Consider the following 15710-nt stretch of genomic DNA (forward strand, 5'->3'; position numbering starts at 1 on the left):
GGATATATATTCAGCAGGGTATAAGCCATGCACTGTGCCCTTATGGCCCTTATCATATTTATATACACATATTGCGAGACAAACGGTATGTTATCATACCACAGCACAATGCAACATATTGTGTAATGTGTACTCCCACAAGGTAGTGTAGGCTGTGAAGCAGGCTACTATGTGGAGTTAGCTACTTGTAGAGAGCTAGATGAATATTGGCTTTGTTGTGACGCTTTTGGAGCCATCCTACAGTCATTGGCCATGACAGAGCACCTATCTCAGTCGATGTCAGTTTATTTCCATTTGCCTTACAATGATACAATTCTTGCTTCTGGAATGAGTAAACCTGCAAGAAGCGATGAGCAACCATGAATAGGCTAGAATATTAAAAAAAAAAAAAACAAGCATTTGTCTCTACATGGCTCGTTTTAATGTGCACAAGCTGCACACGTGTTGATACGCGTCTGCTATTTCATACAAGGTTAACATAAATATTCATTTAGACAAAAGAATGACAAGCCTTAAAAATGTGACTTCCAGGTAAACACAGAGCATGACCATGATATGAATATAGGTTCAGTAGTTCATTCCCTTAGTGGAAACATGTGAATATCAAATAGTAATACATTACAATTCATGAAATGATGCATGCATAACTTTCCATTTCTGGTTTCTTTTTTATAAAAGTAGTGCACGAATTAACATTCGTGCACTACTACAAAATTTCTCACTTCACAACAGAACCTTATGATGATCTTAACAGCTCACCTCTTCGCCAGGACTCCCTGGGCAGCAACATCCTATTAGCCATGTTGTTGTTTTTCTTTTTCGGAATCTTTCGTGCAGCCACATACCATGCCTGGAATGGAAAACCAGCTATAAATAACAGTGTATTTGAATGACTTCCTCTTGAAGTATTTATTCTAATCAGATATGCTTTGTGCCTACCATGGTGCGCGAAGGCACATAAGTACAACATTTGCAGACGTTCGACGTAAGCAGTTCTTGGAGATCAATTCAAGTACGCCGACTTGCGCTTTTATTTTTGAAGAAATACGACGACAAATTTTAACAAATGAAATATGGCTCACAATGATACGAGTAAATGCTGCTGTACGGTGATGCATTATCGGTATCTTATCGTCTTCGAATAAATTTGTTGTTCCTAAACGCGCAACCAACTAGAAACGGCGCAAACCTACGAACGGATACCGAGTTACATCTATTACAGGCACTTCAGCTGTATTGATTAATTTAAATTACTCTTATGAGAATCCAACTATGTGTGGACAGCACACTACTAAGACAGGCAATCTACGAAAGCATTACTCACCAGAATTCCTGCTTGACTTGGTCTTGGTCAACACTGCGCGATATACGTTGGGGCTGTGGCGATTCATTCAACTCGATTTTTACCGGAACAACAGGCGCTGCTCGAAAGACAACGACGGAAAATAGAGAGCCGCTATAAAGTCCGCTAATTTGCACATTACAGCACTACAAAGCGATATATGAACACATCGTAAACAGCAACCACTCGCTCACACACACAAGAAAGAGGTACCCAACGTTGCTAGACACCATCCGAACTCCGAAGTGAGAGTAGCAAAACAACAAGATATCAAAACACGAAAGGAAGAGTATTGATCCCCCCTCCTTCTATAGCATGCAAAACGTGATCTGCACTGAGATGAACATATATGTTCATGACGCGAGTAATTTTCACTTTTCACTGATCCAAAGGAGGTCACGTGGGATTGCTCGACGCTTGCGAAATCAACAATGAAAATGGCGAAACGAAACTTGTGAATCGTGCATTTGCTCTTCATGGTAGCTGCCAAAAAATCGAATCAAACTTATGGGACACTGGATTACAGGTATGTTGGCATCTTTTTCATTCCTGCATATCATTACACTATGCGTGAATACATGGTGTCATGTCATGGGTGTCATGTCTCACGATGCTGGGGAAGTAGTTGCAAGGGGAAGTGTGCATGGTTCTAGACTTTTAATTTTTGATCGCGTAATCGAAATATCGGCACCTCTCGCATTGTGGCTTGCATGTGACCAACCAAGTGCTGTTCCCTTACTAGCGCTTCCTACAAACGACAAAACGAAACATGTGGGAATGTATATTTTTGATTACTCATATGTAACAAGAAAATGTATCGTTTTCAGGTTGCTGCCACTACTCCATGTGCCCGCAATTGCCTTGCGTGTATGATTCCACTAACGGCGTCGCCCACCACGGCGGAAGTGTTTTGCGTACACGCGTTTCAGCATGAAGCCTGCAGGTAACATCTGATGTTTACCCTTCGGATATTCTGAATTTACATATTGTAGCTTAGAAGAATTCCGAATGCCCAGAGTGACACACACTTTTAACATTGTGACATCAGTGCAATGGCATAAGCTCTAATGTAGTGCCCCACGAAAATGAACAAGGGGTAGTGGTTTATCCAGAATCCCAAGCACGACAAGGGTGTTGGAAAAAATTGTTGGAATAGTTACGTCATTACAGCTTAACATATCATTACAGACATATCTGAAGCTGAAATCGCAAGGGCACCCCCTGTAGGGGGTGCACAGGCAAAAAAGTTAGGGGGGGTCTGGATAAAGCACTGACGAGGGGGACTCCTCCACCCCATGTCAAGCCTCATAAAACACCTCCTGAAATAGTTTCCTGGCTATGCAGCTGCATTATTATGACGTAATTGTCATTGTTGTCCATAATTCTTGAATATGTTTCGAATATATGAAAAAAAAAGTATGCTTGACAGCATATGTCTTATAGTCATCATCAAACAAGAGCATATGTCATTTTGTTCAGTGGCTTATGTACTTTTTTGTAAATTTCAGGTGGACGTAAATTGTAGAAGGCAGCTAGTGGGGGAGAAGATCATGGTCATAGGTCATGTGACTCCTGGAGCTCCCAGTGGGCTCCCTTGTGGAGTACTTTTCAGAACACACACACACACACACAGTTTGCTCACAGAACCAACGAGTAGGATGTTGCTTGAATACTGAGAGAAAATGGCGTAACACATACAAATATCGTGTGACACATATGACAATAAAAACATTTTTCACGAGGGATGCATGAAACACTGTCGCAATATTGTGTGCATGAACCATTGTGTGTGACACAAGCCGTGGGGGCACACCGCCTCGGACACATTTTGGGAAGCATAAAACATAGTATATACAGAGCTACTATGGTGGATGCTTCTTTTTTCTTTTTGGCCGTTATGAGATATCTTCGGCCGTAATGAGACTACCTTCGGCCGTATTGAGACTTTGGCCGTAACGAGACACTTGGGGATTAAAGGATTTTCGGCCGTAATGAGACTTTCGGCCGTAATGAGACTTTCGGCCGTAATGAGACTTCGGCCGTAATGAGATGTTACCCTTCGGAGACTCACCTTTCCTTCACCCCCAATGTGAGAGGGTGAAGAAGCACAATGCCGCCTCATGCGTCGAAGATGAGCGTTAACTTGCGGCAACAAAGCAAAAACAAATGTATCGGATGACTCTATCGGAACTGCCCTTATCTTGAGTTGCATTTTTTGAAAAAGTGATATATGTATTTTAAAAATATGTTCGCATTTAGCTGGGACACCCTGTATACATCGGAGCATGTGCATTATCCTATCACTGCATAACATTTCTAGTACTATGAGCAGCACTTTGCTCTGCAAAACGCTCTGTCACCCTCCAATAATTACCATTCTGGAGCAGAATGAAATATGACGTGTCTTTCAACAATGTAATACCAGTGCAAAACATGACATATGACATAATTGAGTCAGTTCATTTTATTCATTCATTTCATTCAGGAGTACGTACTGAAGGTGTTGCTCGGAAAGCACTGGAGGCACGTTACTGTCATTTTGTGCGGAGCGTGCTTTTCCTGGTTAACTGTAGAATGTATGTCCTACTTTCCAGACTGGACTGGTCATCTTGCAATACCAGCCCCGATGGGTTGGTCTCGTTGAAGGGGAAGACCGTGGCCACAGAAATAAAACGTCAATACACAAGGGAATGGCTCCCTATTTTTGACACCACAAAGAGGGAGTGCTATGTGAACTCTCTCGCTTGTGTTGATGACAGTTTGTGCCCTGAGAAGTCACATGAATACTTCACCAAACTTCAAATTCAAATGTACATACCCTATCAAAAAAAAGTCTGAGGTTACCCCAGAATATCCTGGGGTTTCTGAGGTTTTTCTGGGGTTACCCCAGAAAACCCTAGGGTTTCTGAGGTTTTTCTGGGGTTTACCCCAGACCCTCTGGGGTTACCCCAGACACTTCTGGGGGCTACCCCAGACTTTCTGGGGTTACCCCAGCCACTTCTGGGGTTACCCTAGCCAGTCCTGGGGTTACCCCAGAAATGTCTGGGGCAACCCCAGAAGTGCTTGGGGTAACCCCCAGAGGTGTTGGGGTTACCCCAGAAAATCCTGGGGTGAGCTCAGTGGGTCCCTGGGGGTTGGTCCAATCTCATGATGTCATTGATACTGGTGTGAATATTATGGGATAAGTTACCAGAAAAGTGACTTAGTTGTAATTACCACATGCTGTAATGTAATTAACACTTGGATTATATTCGAAAAATGGTTGAAGCGCAGGCACAGGCCTGTATATGCAATGCTTGGCCTCTCATTCACATAATGAATTTCTAAGCAGGCCATAAAGCAATATTCCTTTGATATCCGGAACAAAGCGGTAACGAAACAAAATCTCATTGTTTGTAATATCATAGCAATTCCTTTATTAAAGCCTCTGATGCTATGACAGAAAGCCTGCAAAGTATAAAAAATTGGGTGAGACGGACTGGTAGTAGCATAAAGGCACAAACACGTTCCAAAGGAATAAAGGAAATATAAAGGTAGCGGTCGCCACTGCACAGCATGAACTGCGTGGTGATACTGGTGCACTCTAATGACACTCTCGGTTAATTCACAAAATGAGCAATGCAAAAACAAAAATACAGGAAGCTATGCAGTGAGAAAAGCAACACATGGGAAAGCACACAATGCAACAAGGTCTGCACCACCTCAAACTAACATATATTCTCAAAGTACGAAGCAATCTTTAAAGCAAAAGTTGCACGCACTGATATTCGTCATGTTCTGACTCAGTATACAGTGAACCTTTGTTATTATGACCATGGCCGTTCCCGAAGATTCTGATCATAATGCGAAGTTGTCATATTAACAGAAGGAATTTGTAGAGGTTTGTACTACATGGTTCCCGAGGAATTCGGTCATAAAGTGTGCAAGTCAGATTATCAGGGTCATACTAACAAGGCTTCACTGCACTTAATTAGTTTCTAGGGTGTTTGGTGGCACGCTCAAAAACTGCGACGTACCCACATCAATAAAAATGGCTGCGCATTCTATGTCACTATCTGCCACAACACAGATATCTTGTCCGTCAGGTGGCAATTCACACCTCCTAATGTGGCTTGCTTCAGCTATCACAGAATCCACAATGGATTCTCTGCAAACGAACAGAATCTGCTCCTCCCGTTTGACTTTGAGTATCACAAGCACTTCACAAAAGGAGCCTTGCCTAGCCTTGATAAAACGTGAGCATGTCTTTGTTGGCCTTGTGTGTTGAGCACTATGCACCGTAACGCCATTAACTACAGCCCTGAGATAACGCTGAAGCTCTGGTAAGTGGCCAAGACGCTGCTGAATTAGTTGTTGGATCGTCTGCGAGATATCAAGTGGGGTTTGCTCGGAGCCAAGAACACTGCTGCAACACCTTGATGGGCGGGAAAAAATGTTGAATCCTTCAGAAAGGTGCACAAACTGAGCAAGGTCATGTAATTTTTGCTTCATCACGCACCGCTCTGCTATTTGTAAGGGCACAGAGTTTGCAGCAGTGACAAGGCGCAGGATGACCCTGTTATTACTCTCAAATGGAAACATCGATGTTGCCCACAGTGGGCCGAGGTTCCGTACTGTATCAGGAAGGTGCAGGAGCTGGTGGACATTATAGGTTGACATAGCTTCATTGTAAAGTCCTTCTGTTTGCTTCACGAACTGCTTGATAAGTCTTTCTGCCCTGGATAATTCTTCGGGTGAAATAGTTGACTTCAGCAACAAAAAAATTGCCTCCGAGAGAAGGCCAAAGTGATACAGAAACTGCTGTGGAAGCAGTCCTTCAACACAAGGAAGGCAATAAAACAACAGCCAAAATTTCCACTCTGTAGCCTTCCATGATGCCCTTTCGTCGATAGACCTTGGGAGACGTGTAGACGCTATTGGTGGATGAATATGGCTGAGTCTTTCGTTCACAGTATTCACCTTCCCACCGATGTATGCCTCGCTTGTGCATTTGGTTAGCCAGAATTCAGTGAATTGTTTTGTCACACCCTCTAAAACACAGTGCATGTAGTCAGGTGAGATGCCACGCACCACATCAAATCCTTCCAGCTGCACTACTGCACTCAGACCTTTAATGCCATTGACAACCTCTCCCTGGTTCGTTGCTTTCTTCATGTCTCTGACCACTTCATTGTGGGTACGCATCCTCAACTGCTCACGGTATGGGTATCGGACGCTTCCTACACAAGAAAAGGAATCAATAATGGAGATCAATCACTGACGTGTTGGAAAAAGGAACAGCAAAGTCACGTCCAGCCCTTCATCCAGGCCATGTACTTTGCGGAAATAGGAGGTGTGGAGTCAAATAGAAATATTGGATACACTCGGACCCAGAACTCCACCGAAAGAATAATTTTTTACGGGCAATTAAAATACTGAGTAGAAGTTCCTCGAAAAGGTATTTCAGCAAGATTACAGTTACTTGCTTTTGAATATATTTGTAAGATACCCACTTACTCCACTGAAAGAAAAATTTTTGACAGGCAACTTAAATACTGAGTACAAGTTACTCGAAAAGGCACTTCCGTAACAGTAAAGATTTGTAAGATAGCATGCTGCGTGTATGTGGGGCAATACGGCAATCATCAGCTGACAAAGTAGCAACTCACCGTCAATGTATTTTCCAGGGTGGTAGCACCAGGGACACCCATCATAACCATTGTATTGTTTCCTGTTTAGGACCATAGCCCTGGCTGGGGCATCAACAGAGCATGCAAGGACATGGACGTGCGATGATATTTGTCTTGACGTACTTGCGTCTTCCCACATGACAGTTCCAAGCTTTCTCAACTTATCGATGAACACCTTCAGGTACATAAACATGTTGGGGTGGTGGCTTGAGAACCATAGTCCACCTATTATGATGTTGTGCCACCTGGCAGGCAAAGGCATCTCGTTGATAATCAGCTGCAGGGGCCACACTGATGCTGGACGCGATTTGAAGACATTGGCCCCGTCAGTACTAAAAGTGACAGTGACGTCTGTGTCCTCCCACCATGATTGCAGCCTCATGTTTCTGTACAGTGCTCCGTCAGTGATATCACTGAGGAACCTTGATGATGCCCGAGATCTAATTTGTTGTATGTTTTCCAGAATGGATCGTGAAAACCGCTTCAATACTGACTGCAGCTGGCGTTTGATGTCAAAAATTATGAAAAACTTTCCTCTTGCCACAAGTTTTGTTGTATCATATTTTGTCCGGCAAGAATTACACTTCACAGACCCAGTACTGATAGGATGTATTGAGTGTCCAAGATGCATATCACAGTCTTCACAAAAATAGTGAAGCTCTATTGTGCCCTTTTTTGCATGTTTCCAAATTTTCCGAAACATGTAATTGCTGTTCGGTAGCACCTTACTGCCAAGGAGGGCATTAATTAACTTCAGCAGCCCATCCACATGTGTCCAAGATAGGCCTGCTGTCACAGCATACATCAATATCAGCAGTAAAGCTTGCGCTTTCGTCGTAGTCTGGTTCGGTAAAGTCACCTCTGAGTATTCCTTCAGGAAGTTGGTTATGTCCCTGTCATCCATGTTGCATGCCTCGGCATCATCAGCCTCTGTGTCACTTGATTCACTGGAGTCCGAATTGCACTCGTGTAGGCTTCCGTCACTTTCGTTGTGTTCCAAGTGGCATTCAGGCTGCACGTTACCAACATCTGACTCTGGACCCGCAGGTGGACATTCTTCGTCACCTGTAGCATTTGGCACGGTATTGCAATTGTGTGTTTCCTCTTCAGGTGCCAGTGATAATGATTCTGGACTTGACATAACTTGCTCGTTGTGAGTTTCTGCAGAGACTTGCAGGCAACCTGCAGGAGACAATTTTAGGATTTTTGGTACCTAGTGGAGCAACAGACTGCTTATGTGACGAGACAGTGATGGGGGGGGGGAGGCTTAGGGCCAAGAGAAACAAGATAGGCACGTCATACTACAAATACACATTTTCGTTCGCTGTGGCATTGATAGCACTGTTAGTAGCTGCAGTAGCAGCTATTTCGTAAGCGTTACTTAATGGTGGGCATAATTACTTCATTGCCTGACACGTTTTACTATGGTAGTACTATGGAGTCGCGTAATTTTGTTGCTCGGAAGATACACGAACCTTTCTTCCTTTGGTGGTACAGTGTTTGTCTTGGTACCACATATGGACTGTTGGGTTCCAAATACCGCTTGCGCCGAATTCTAGCAGCTGGAGGTGAAGCCGTAGACGTTACGCCACCACAGGATTCGTTCTCTCGCAAAGACTGCGGAGGTCTTGCTTCAGATGTCACATTCGTAGATGCTATGCTGCACGAAGTATCATGTCCGCCGTTGTAGTGATGCACAGCGTAGGGCCCGACCGCGGCGGCTCCGACTTGTGCGCTTGCGACCCCGCCGCTGTTTTCTCTTTGAAGCTCTTCCATTGTTGACCTTGTTTTCTTAAGGCACGTTCAAGGAATAGCACGGCATCACAACTTCTTCCAACTAAAACCTGCTAAAACCCTTCGCGCCTTGGCCTTAACCGACCTTTTTCTTTTGTTTTGTTTTGTTTTGTTTTCATGACGATGACACTGCTGGCTACCCTTTTGTAGCTGGTGGCCTGCTCAGATAATATCTGCATGTCCCGATGGTGATCACCATAATGCCTTACCCGTGTCAATAGTGAATTTAGCTTTGAGAGGCAGTTTTTTTTTTTTACAGTTTGAATAAAGCAACGTAGCCGAATCTCATCTAAAAGCATAGTATGGCCACGATGATCTCAAGTATCGCTCACCGAGAAACACGCTGACTATGGGATATTTTCTGGGATGTCGTTACCGTTATAATCATATGGTGAACTTAACTGTAGCAATAATTTTTCAATTATTCAAAACCTACAACCGATTTTTTCTGCTTTCCAGTGGCGCCACCGCGCCATTACAACTCCTAGAAAGGGTGTGGACGACTGGAGCCTTTCGTTGTTTGCTTTCAGGCATTTGTTTGCATCTTTGTTTTGACAGCCGCTATGTTTGCGTATGTCAGGTATTTGTTTGATGACGTACGGGTGGTTGTGCCTGTAACGGACATTAAGAACTTTCCGGGTGATGTGGACATAACAGACCTCAACGGCAACGCGGAGTTTTCTGTGTTTAAGGTGTATTGGGCAGGGGACAGAAAAACGCGTGGGGGATATTACGACGCGCAAGTCATCTACCTTGCAGGTGAGTTAGACGACATTTATCACGTATTTCACTACTTTCGTTCACGGAAACGTCTTTCTTTTTGTCAGACGATGAAGCCGACGCAAAATGTGGCGGTGAGAGGAAGCGGCTGGGAAAGGCGCCACGCATTGAAGCCATATCACAGCCGTCGAAAAGCAAGGTAGGTGCACTCTACCAAAGCAATGGCGAATTCGCGTGGTTAGAAAATGGCAACTCAGTCTAGCGTTCAGAAATGGTCAGCATGGCGATCGTGTGAAGCCCTACGGTGGTCACGACCAGGACACGAGCCCCCGGAAACTAGCATCTTATCACTTCTCTCGGAAACTAGTAGTTTCACGTTTCAGGGCCGTAGTCAGCATTGTGAATGCATGATTGGAAAGGCAGGCGCGAATTAATCCCAGCAAAGGCGAAAAAAATCACGCAATATTCGTATTATCAGAGCTCTTCGTTACAATTCGCTCACCTGCTGGTGTCTTTGTGTCTGCAGAAGGACAATACTGTTAAGAAGAAAAAATCAAAAAGATCAAAAAAAGACATGGAGACTGCGCTACTTCGGGAGCTGAGCTCCGATTCTGAAGACGACTGCGTCATACTGTCCTCAGAAAAGAAAGAGTTGGAAGTGAGGCTGGCCAGGTGTCAGAAAGAACTACGCCGAGCAAGAGAGGAAAACCTCCATCTGCAAAAAGCACTTGTGGCAAAGGTCCTGGAAGCAGGTTAGTATTTGTGTACACTTTGAATTTTTAGCTAGCTTGGCATCGGCGTCAACAAGTGGGAACTGACCCTTACTGGCTGCAAAATAGCCCGACGCGACGTGCAGGGGGTGTCATAACAGTGTCTATGTGAATCCCAACTCCCATAATATATCCCTTTGAGTGACAACACGGTTTATTTTTCGCAAAAGTTTGCAATGGTCGAGCCATCCAATTGGGATGTTCGGGCTGAGATGACCCACCTACTTTGTTCTTGTAGATACAATCATTGAGAGATACCACTGCAAGTGCTGCAGCAGAGGGATAGAGCAGCACGTCTCTTCAGTGAGCACTGATGACATCGGAGCAATGACAGGTAACAAATCACATCTTGTTTGCAGAGCTATTGAAGACAGCACTTGTATATTAGAAATGTAATTGTCATCTCCAATGCCAAAATTTTAAAAATTTTCCATCGCAAGTTTAGTTCCCTTTTGACATGGTATTTTAGAATGCAAGATTGTATGCAGATATTGTTAGCTATCGTAATTTTCTGGTGTATCCTGCCCATGGAAAGTGCACGGTCTGCTGAAAGAGGCAGATGCATTTTTTGTTAGAAATTTTTGCCACGTTAGGCTGACAGCCTGTATACAGCGTGTCAAAAGTAACCCCGCAATGATTTTCTTTCTAAGGATAGCGATAAAAGAAAAACGAGTTCTATCCTTCTTTCACTTGAGTAAGAAACAGGTACTATGCCAAAAGTAGAACCTGTTTCCAACTCAAGTAGAAGAAAAATATCACTCGTTTTTCTTTTGTCCAGCTCATTCACAAAAGAATCGTTGCAGGGTTACTGGGACACCGTGTATTTCTTCATGGCAATAAGCAATGGTTGAGCAGCGTACACCCAGAGGTTTGAACTGAAACGACCCTCTACATGCACCAAGAAATGGTGTCCACACGGATTCAAAGTTTCGGAACTAAGTGCTCATTACGATTCATTGTAACTCTCCGAAAGAGATTTCTGAAGACTTGTCTTCGAAAAAACGGCTGGCATTCAGATAAGAGAGTGCTCTGGTTGTTTCTTTTCTTTCCTTTTTTTCTCTTTTTTGTTGTTGCACAATGTAAACCCTGGCTTAGTATTGGTGATGCGAGGCAAATCTAATAATTTACCTTCCTAACAGTGCACAAGGCAGCTGCAGTTATCGGCAGTGAAAGGAGGGGTGTCGTCAGCACTGCTGCAGCAGCTTCAACTGTTTCTGGCAGCCAGGAGAACAGCAGTGTCAGGCCTGCTCCAGTAGCTACAGCAGTTACTGGCAGCTCTCATGCTGTGCCTTCAGCTGTTACTGTCAGCCAGACAAGCACTGGTATGGTACCTGCTCCTGTAGCTTCAATGGTCTCCAGCAGCCAGAGAAGCACTAGGATTGGTATCAGTCCTACTCTAGCAGGTACAGGCAACCAAAGAAGTGGTGTCACCTGCCCCACTCCACTAGATGTTGATTGGCTCATGGAGGAGCCTATAGCAGGTAATGAGCTGAAGCACGTTGAACATTGTAATAATCCAAGCCTTGTTGTTGATTCTCAGTTGGGGCCAACGTTCTTCGATAACATCAGCTGAGAAACTTTATATCTGAGACGGGTCCTTGCCAATGGCCACCGCAGTGTGTTGCATCGTTGGTTTAGGATAGAAATAATTAGGCTTTCACATCGTGTAAATGTGTAATAATCACTTATGTGGAATGTTTGATTAAAAACACAAGCACCCACTGCTTCCAATTTCGTCATACTGTCGTCACCCCAGTGTTGATTCGTTTGTAGTATTAGTGAGTTTTAGTATACCGTTGATAAGGTTATCATGCCTCTCGGAACCAATCGCAGTCCTACGTGACTCAGAATCTTATCCACTGGTTGGGTCCGGTTGACACGGTTCGACGCAAGCCACATTATCAACGGTCTGCTAAAACTCTCTATTTTGTGCCGAAATGACTGATGATGTTACTGACGCGCAAGTACTAATTTTGTGGCTCCTAGAAGTCCGAATTATCAGTTGGCAACTGTACGTTTCTGTTTGGACTGTTTTATAATTCAGTTTTATTCGGTGCAGACCACGAAGTCCTTTTGCGGACTCCACCATCATTGGCTCGTGAAGTGCAACCCTCGGAACACTTCGTACACGAAGGTAGGTTGTTTTTTGTGTTCATGTTCTTGCCACATCACATAATTTGCAGTCTCCTGTTTGATACTCTATACGGAGTGTTTTGCAATGAGGGCAACTGAAAAGATATGGTGCACAATCAGTTTTAACCTTGTGTGCTTTTCTCAATAAATTTTCTTTTATATTATTTTTATTAACACTTTGAGGATATCAGTGAGGGTAGAACAGGGCGGACCATATAAGAACTGATATGGCTGGGCAATATTTCGACTAGAGTTGGGATCCCGGAAAGAATAGTATGTCATTGCCTTGAAGTGCTGTGGAAAACTACCCCCGACTCGGCGGTAGCTCCCACTCTCGGGCCGTAACCCGTCCGCTCAGACGAAGCAGGAAGCAAGGTGGCCAATGAAGGATTCAGCAAAACATACCAGAGTTTATTCCCAAGCAACCTCCGGCCGCAACAAATGATAAACCAAAAAGGCCCTGTCACATGAGCCGTCCCCGCATAAATAGTCACAAAATTGGCTACCGCACCCTTAGGTGGTGCCGACAACCCCACAAACGTGTCCCTCAGGACACCCGATAAGAAAGATGATAAGGGCGAAGCCCACACTGCCTAGCTTAACAGCAGTTTTATGGCTCATACTAATTGCATCCCTGTACACGCAAACCTGAGTTTGGGGCAAAACTAGGGCTAAGCCCTAAAAATTCAGGGTCTATATATACACAGGGTGTCGTGGTCACACCGAACTTGTTTAGACATGTGGCACATTTGTGACCCTCTGCAACTACATTGTGGGTGACAATATGTTTGCAAACAGGCTGTTTTTGCCTTATGCTATGTTTGATCATATTCCGTCCTAGTCAGGAGGGCCTTCCCAGGAGGAGGGGTAGACCCTGCTCTAGCCCTAGATCCTGACACTTCCCTGAAACAGATTTTTGTTCCTTCGATTTGATCATACATACTTTGATTACAATATTTTTGTGGCTTCTTATGTTTTTTTCACAGCTCACTGCACAGTGGAAAACAGAGCCATGGTGCTAGATGTGCCACGTGAAGGTCAGTATTCTGTCTCTTTTATGCCACTAGTACGTGATGTAAATTGTGGACTGTGAGGGCGCATCTGCTAACCAGGTGTTATTGCACTACAGACAGCACCGCTCCTGGAGACACGCACGGGGGTGAAGTTGAGATGGTAAGCCGTTGTTCACGTTCTTTCTTACACACAAATTATGGGAAATCCATTGATGTATGGACATTAAAAGTCATCCTTCCTTCATTTCAGCAGCTTCTTGGTGGTAAGCTCTGTGGTGCTTGTGATTTTTACCGTGAATGCTTTGCACCAAATTATGATAGCAACCTCGTTAATCCATACCCGCTTATATGGTAGCCACAGCCATTGCGAAGCAACGGTGATTTCCCAATGTTGCTGACATTGAAGCGCGTACATTTAGTGCAATTCAAACTACGCCTCCTGCCAGTAGTCACTTTCTATTCGAAGAAGGCGAAAACCACTTGGTAACACAAAAAATTTTGACACACTGAACTCTTCGTTCAACCATTTGTTGAGCTTGAATGGCAAATGCATGACTGCTTGCACTGCACGGACAGTGACCAGTGCAGCACGAACGTTACACACAACGAACTTTAGTTCCACCTGCATTCTACCCAGCTTCTCTCCAAGTTCCGTCTAATGATTAACTTTTCCACCCGAATTTGCATGAACTCTTGACATAGAACTATTGGCCCAGTTTTTACTCCTGAATTTGAAAAAGAATAAAACCCAAAAACTTCAGGTCTAAACATTATGTATGAGGGCTACTGATACAGAAAGCCAGAAGCTTACATTTCAGCAAAAGTCCTGATAATTCAAATAAAAGTTTGTGGTCCCCTCAGGTTCGAATTAACAAGGCTGTACTGCAGTTTGGAAGATGTGGGCTTCAAATTTTAGATCTAAGCGTGTACAATCTTGCCTCGTTAATATGGACCCTGTGAATGCAGACGACTCGATATTATGGACAGCATTTCCCGGCATTTGCGGTTTCTGACTCGATATTATGGACGATTCACTTTATGGACAATTTATGGGAAGCACGAAGGTGTACACATTAACGAGGGATGACTGTATTTGTAGCAGAACAGCCTTTCGTGCTTAAAGGAGCTCTGACTAGTGATTGTGGAGCCGTTTTTGCGATTGCAATCGATAGAAGACATAAAAAGGAGTTTCCCCACCAATTTGCATGCTTCCAAGAGTAGTACTTTTCTGAAACTCAACTTCAAAAATCCCGGTTCATTCTCGTACAGCATGCCAAGGGTCAAACTGGAGGAGTGGGTTCTGGTCAGAGACCCTTTAATGCTAGCCTGCAGCCAGCCATCAGAACCTTTTCAGCATAATTTTCTTCTCATGAGGTGTTCGACCTTGAGACGCGTCAGATTGGAATGCTGCCGCAGCCTATCGTGATGTCATGTACTGGAGGTCCACACCATGGTGTCACAGTGAGCCATTGCGGTTATTGTCGTGACGCAAACGAGTGTCTGATCATTACTCACGCAATAGAGGCATACATTAAACAAGCAGTGCTAACTGACATTAATTGATGCAAATGAATTTTGTATTTTGCAGACAGACATAGGAGGAGGAGTCACTGTTCGCAGTGCACAGTGGAAGCGGATATCAGCCCAAGAAAAGGACTCCCTGTTCCTGAAGGAGGCCCTTGTTCTGATTTGGGGAACAGAGACCCTTAGAAACAGAACTGTGACGGGCCGGCCATGCAACAAATTGAAGTCTCAAGGTGTGGGACCAGTCGACCCTGGGCTAACACCGAAGAAACTGGACGCTTTGAAAGGTATATGTTACACAAACTTATCCCACTGATTCCTCAAATACTATTCCTGTTCGTAGAGGCATATCGGAAGCGTCTGACAGCAAGAGGGGAGAAGGAAGAGGAGATCACAAAAAAAATGAAGAAAGTGCGCGAGACGCTAAACGATAAAATAAAAAGCTTGAAAAAGTGGCCAGGTGGTTAAATTTATAAGACCTTATATATACGCAGACACAAAAGATCATCCCGTATTAGGTACACACATTGGTAACATGTGGTATTACATTATGCAGCTTAATTACGCCTGTACCTGCCCTGGAACCAAGATTACACGCTTAATTAAGCTGCATAATGTAATGTACCACACGGCCCCAAATACCCCAGGAGTCTGGGGTAACCCCAGACTCCTGGGGTTACCCCAGACTCCTGGGGTTACCCCAGACTCCTGGGGTTACCCCAGACTCCTGGGGTTACCCCAGGAT

The 15710-nt window shown here is 44.2% G+C and overlaps 2 protein-coding genes and 1 long non-coding RNA gene across 4 annotated transcripts; 1 reads left to right on the forward strand and 2 right to left on the reverse strand.

Moving 5' to 3' along the window:
• Positions 1–298: 298 nt before the first annotated feature.
• Positions 299–1527, reverse strand: LOC135383790 (uncharacterized). Its single transcript, XR_010420069.1, has 3 exons — positions 1325–1527; positions 760–850; positions 299–337 (listed from the first exon to the last, which is right to left on the reverse strand). It is a non-coding gene; the product is annotated as an uncharacterized LOC135383790 (long non-coding RNA).
• A 3168-nt stretch (positions 1528–4695) lies between these two features.
• On the reverse strand, positions 4696–8891 carry LOC135383791 (uncharacterized). Its single transcript, XM_064613114.1, has 3 exons — positions 8487–8891; positions 6991–8193; positions 4696–6561 (listed from the first exon to the last, which is right to left on the reverse strand). The coding sequence occupies exons 1-3, from the start codon at positions 8785–8787 to the stop codon at positions 5309–5311; spliced, it is 2757 nt and encodes a 918-aa protein (XP_064469184.1). The 5' UTR covers positions 8788–8891; the 3' UTR covers positions 4696–5308.
• A 392-nt stretch (positions 8892–9283) lies between these two features.
• LOC135383793 (uncharacterized) lies at positions 9284–15433 on the forward strand. Of its 2 annotated transcripts, XM_064613116.1 has the most exons (11): positions 9284–9564; positions 9633–9724; positions 10052–10277; positions 10534–10629; positions 11435–11617; positions 11696–11776; positions 12355–12429; positions 13415–13465; positions 13558–13601; positions 15030–15252; positions 15309–15433. In XM_064613116.1, the coding sequence occupies exons 1-11, from the start codon at positions 9369–9371 to the stop codon at positions 15431–15433; spliced, it is 1392 nt and encodes a 463-aa protein (XP_064469186.1). In that variant the 5' UTR covers positions 9284–9368. The 2 variants fall into 2 exon arrangements, with proteins under 2 accessions (XP_064469186.1, XP_064469185.1); XM_064613115.1 differs by having other exon boundaries at positions 9285–9564; positions 11435–11776.
• The last annotated feature ends 277 nt before the right edge of the window (positions 15434–15710 follow it).

The sequence above is a fragment of the Ornithodoros turicata genome, chromosome 2, assembly GCF_037126465.1.
Source record: "Ornithodoros turicata isolate Travis chromosome 2, ASM3712646v1, whole genome shotgun sequence".
Taxonomy (NCBI): Eukaryota; Metazoa; Arthropoda; class Arachnida; order Ixodida; family Argasidae; genus Ornithodoros; species Ornithodoros turicata.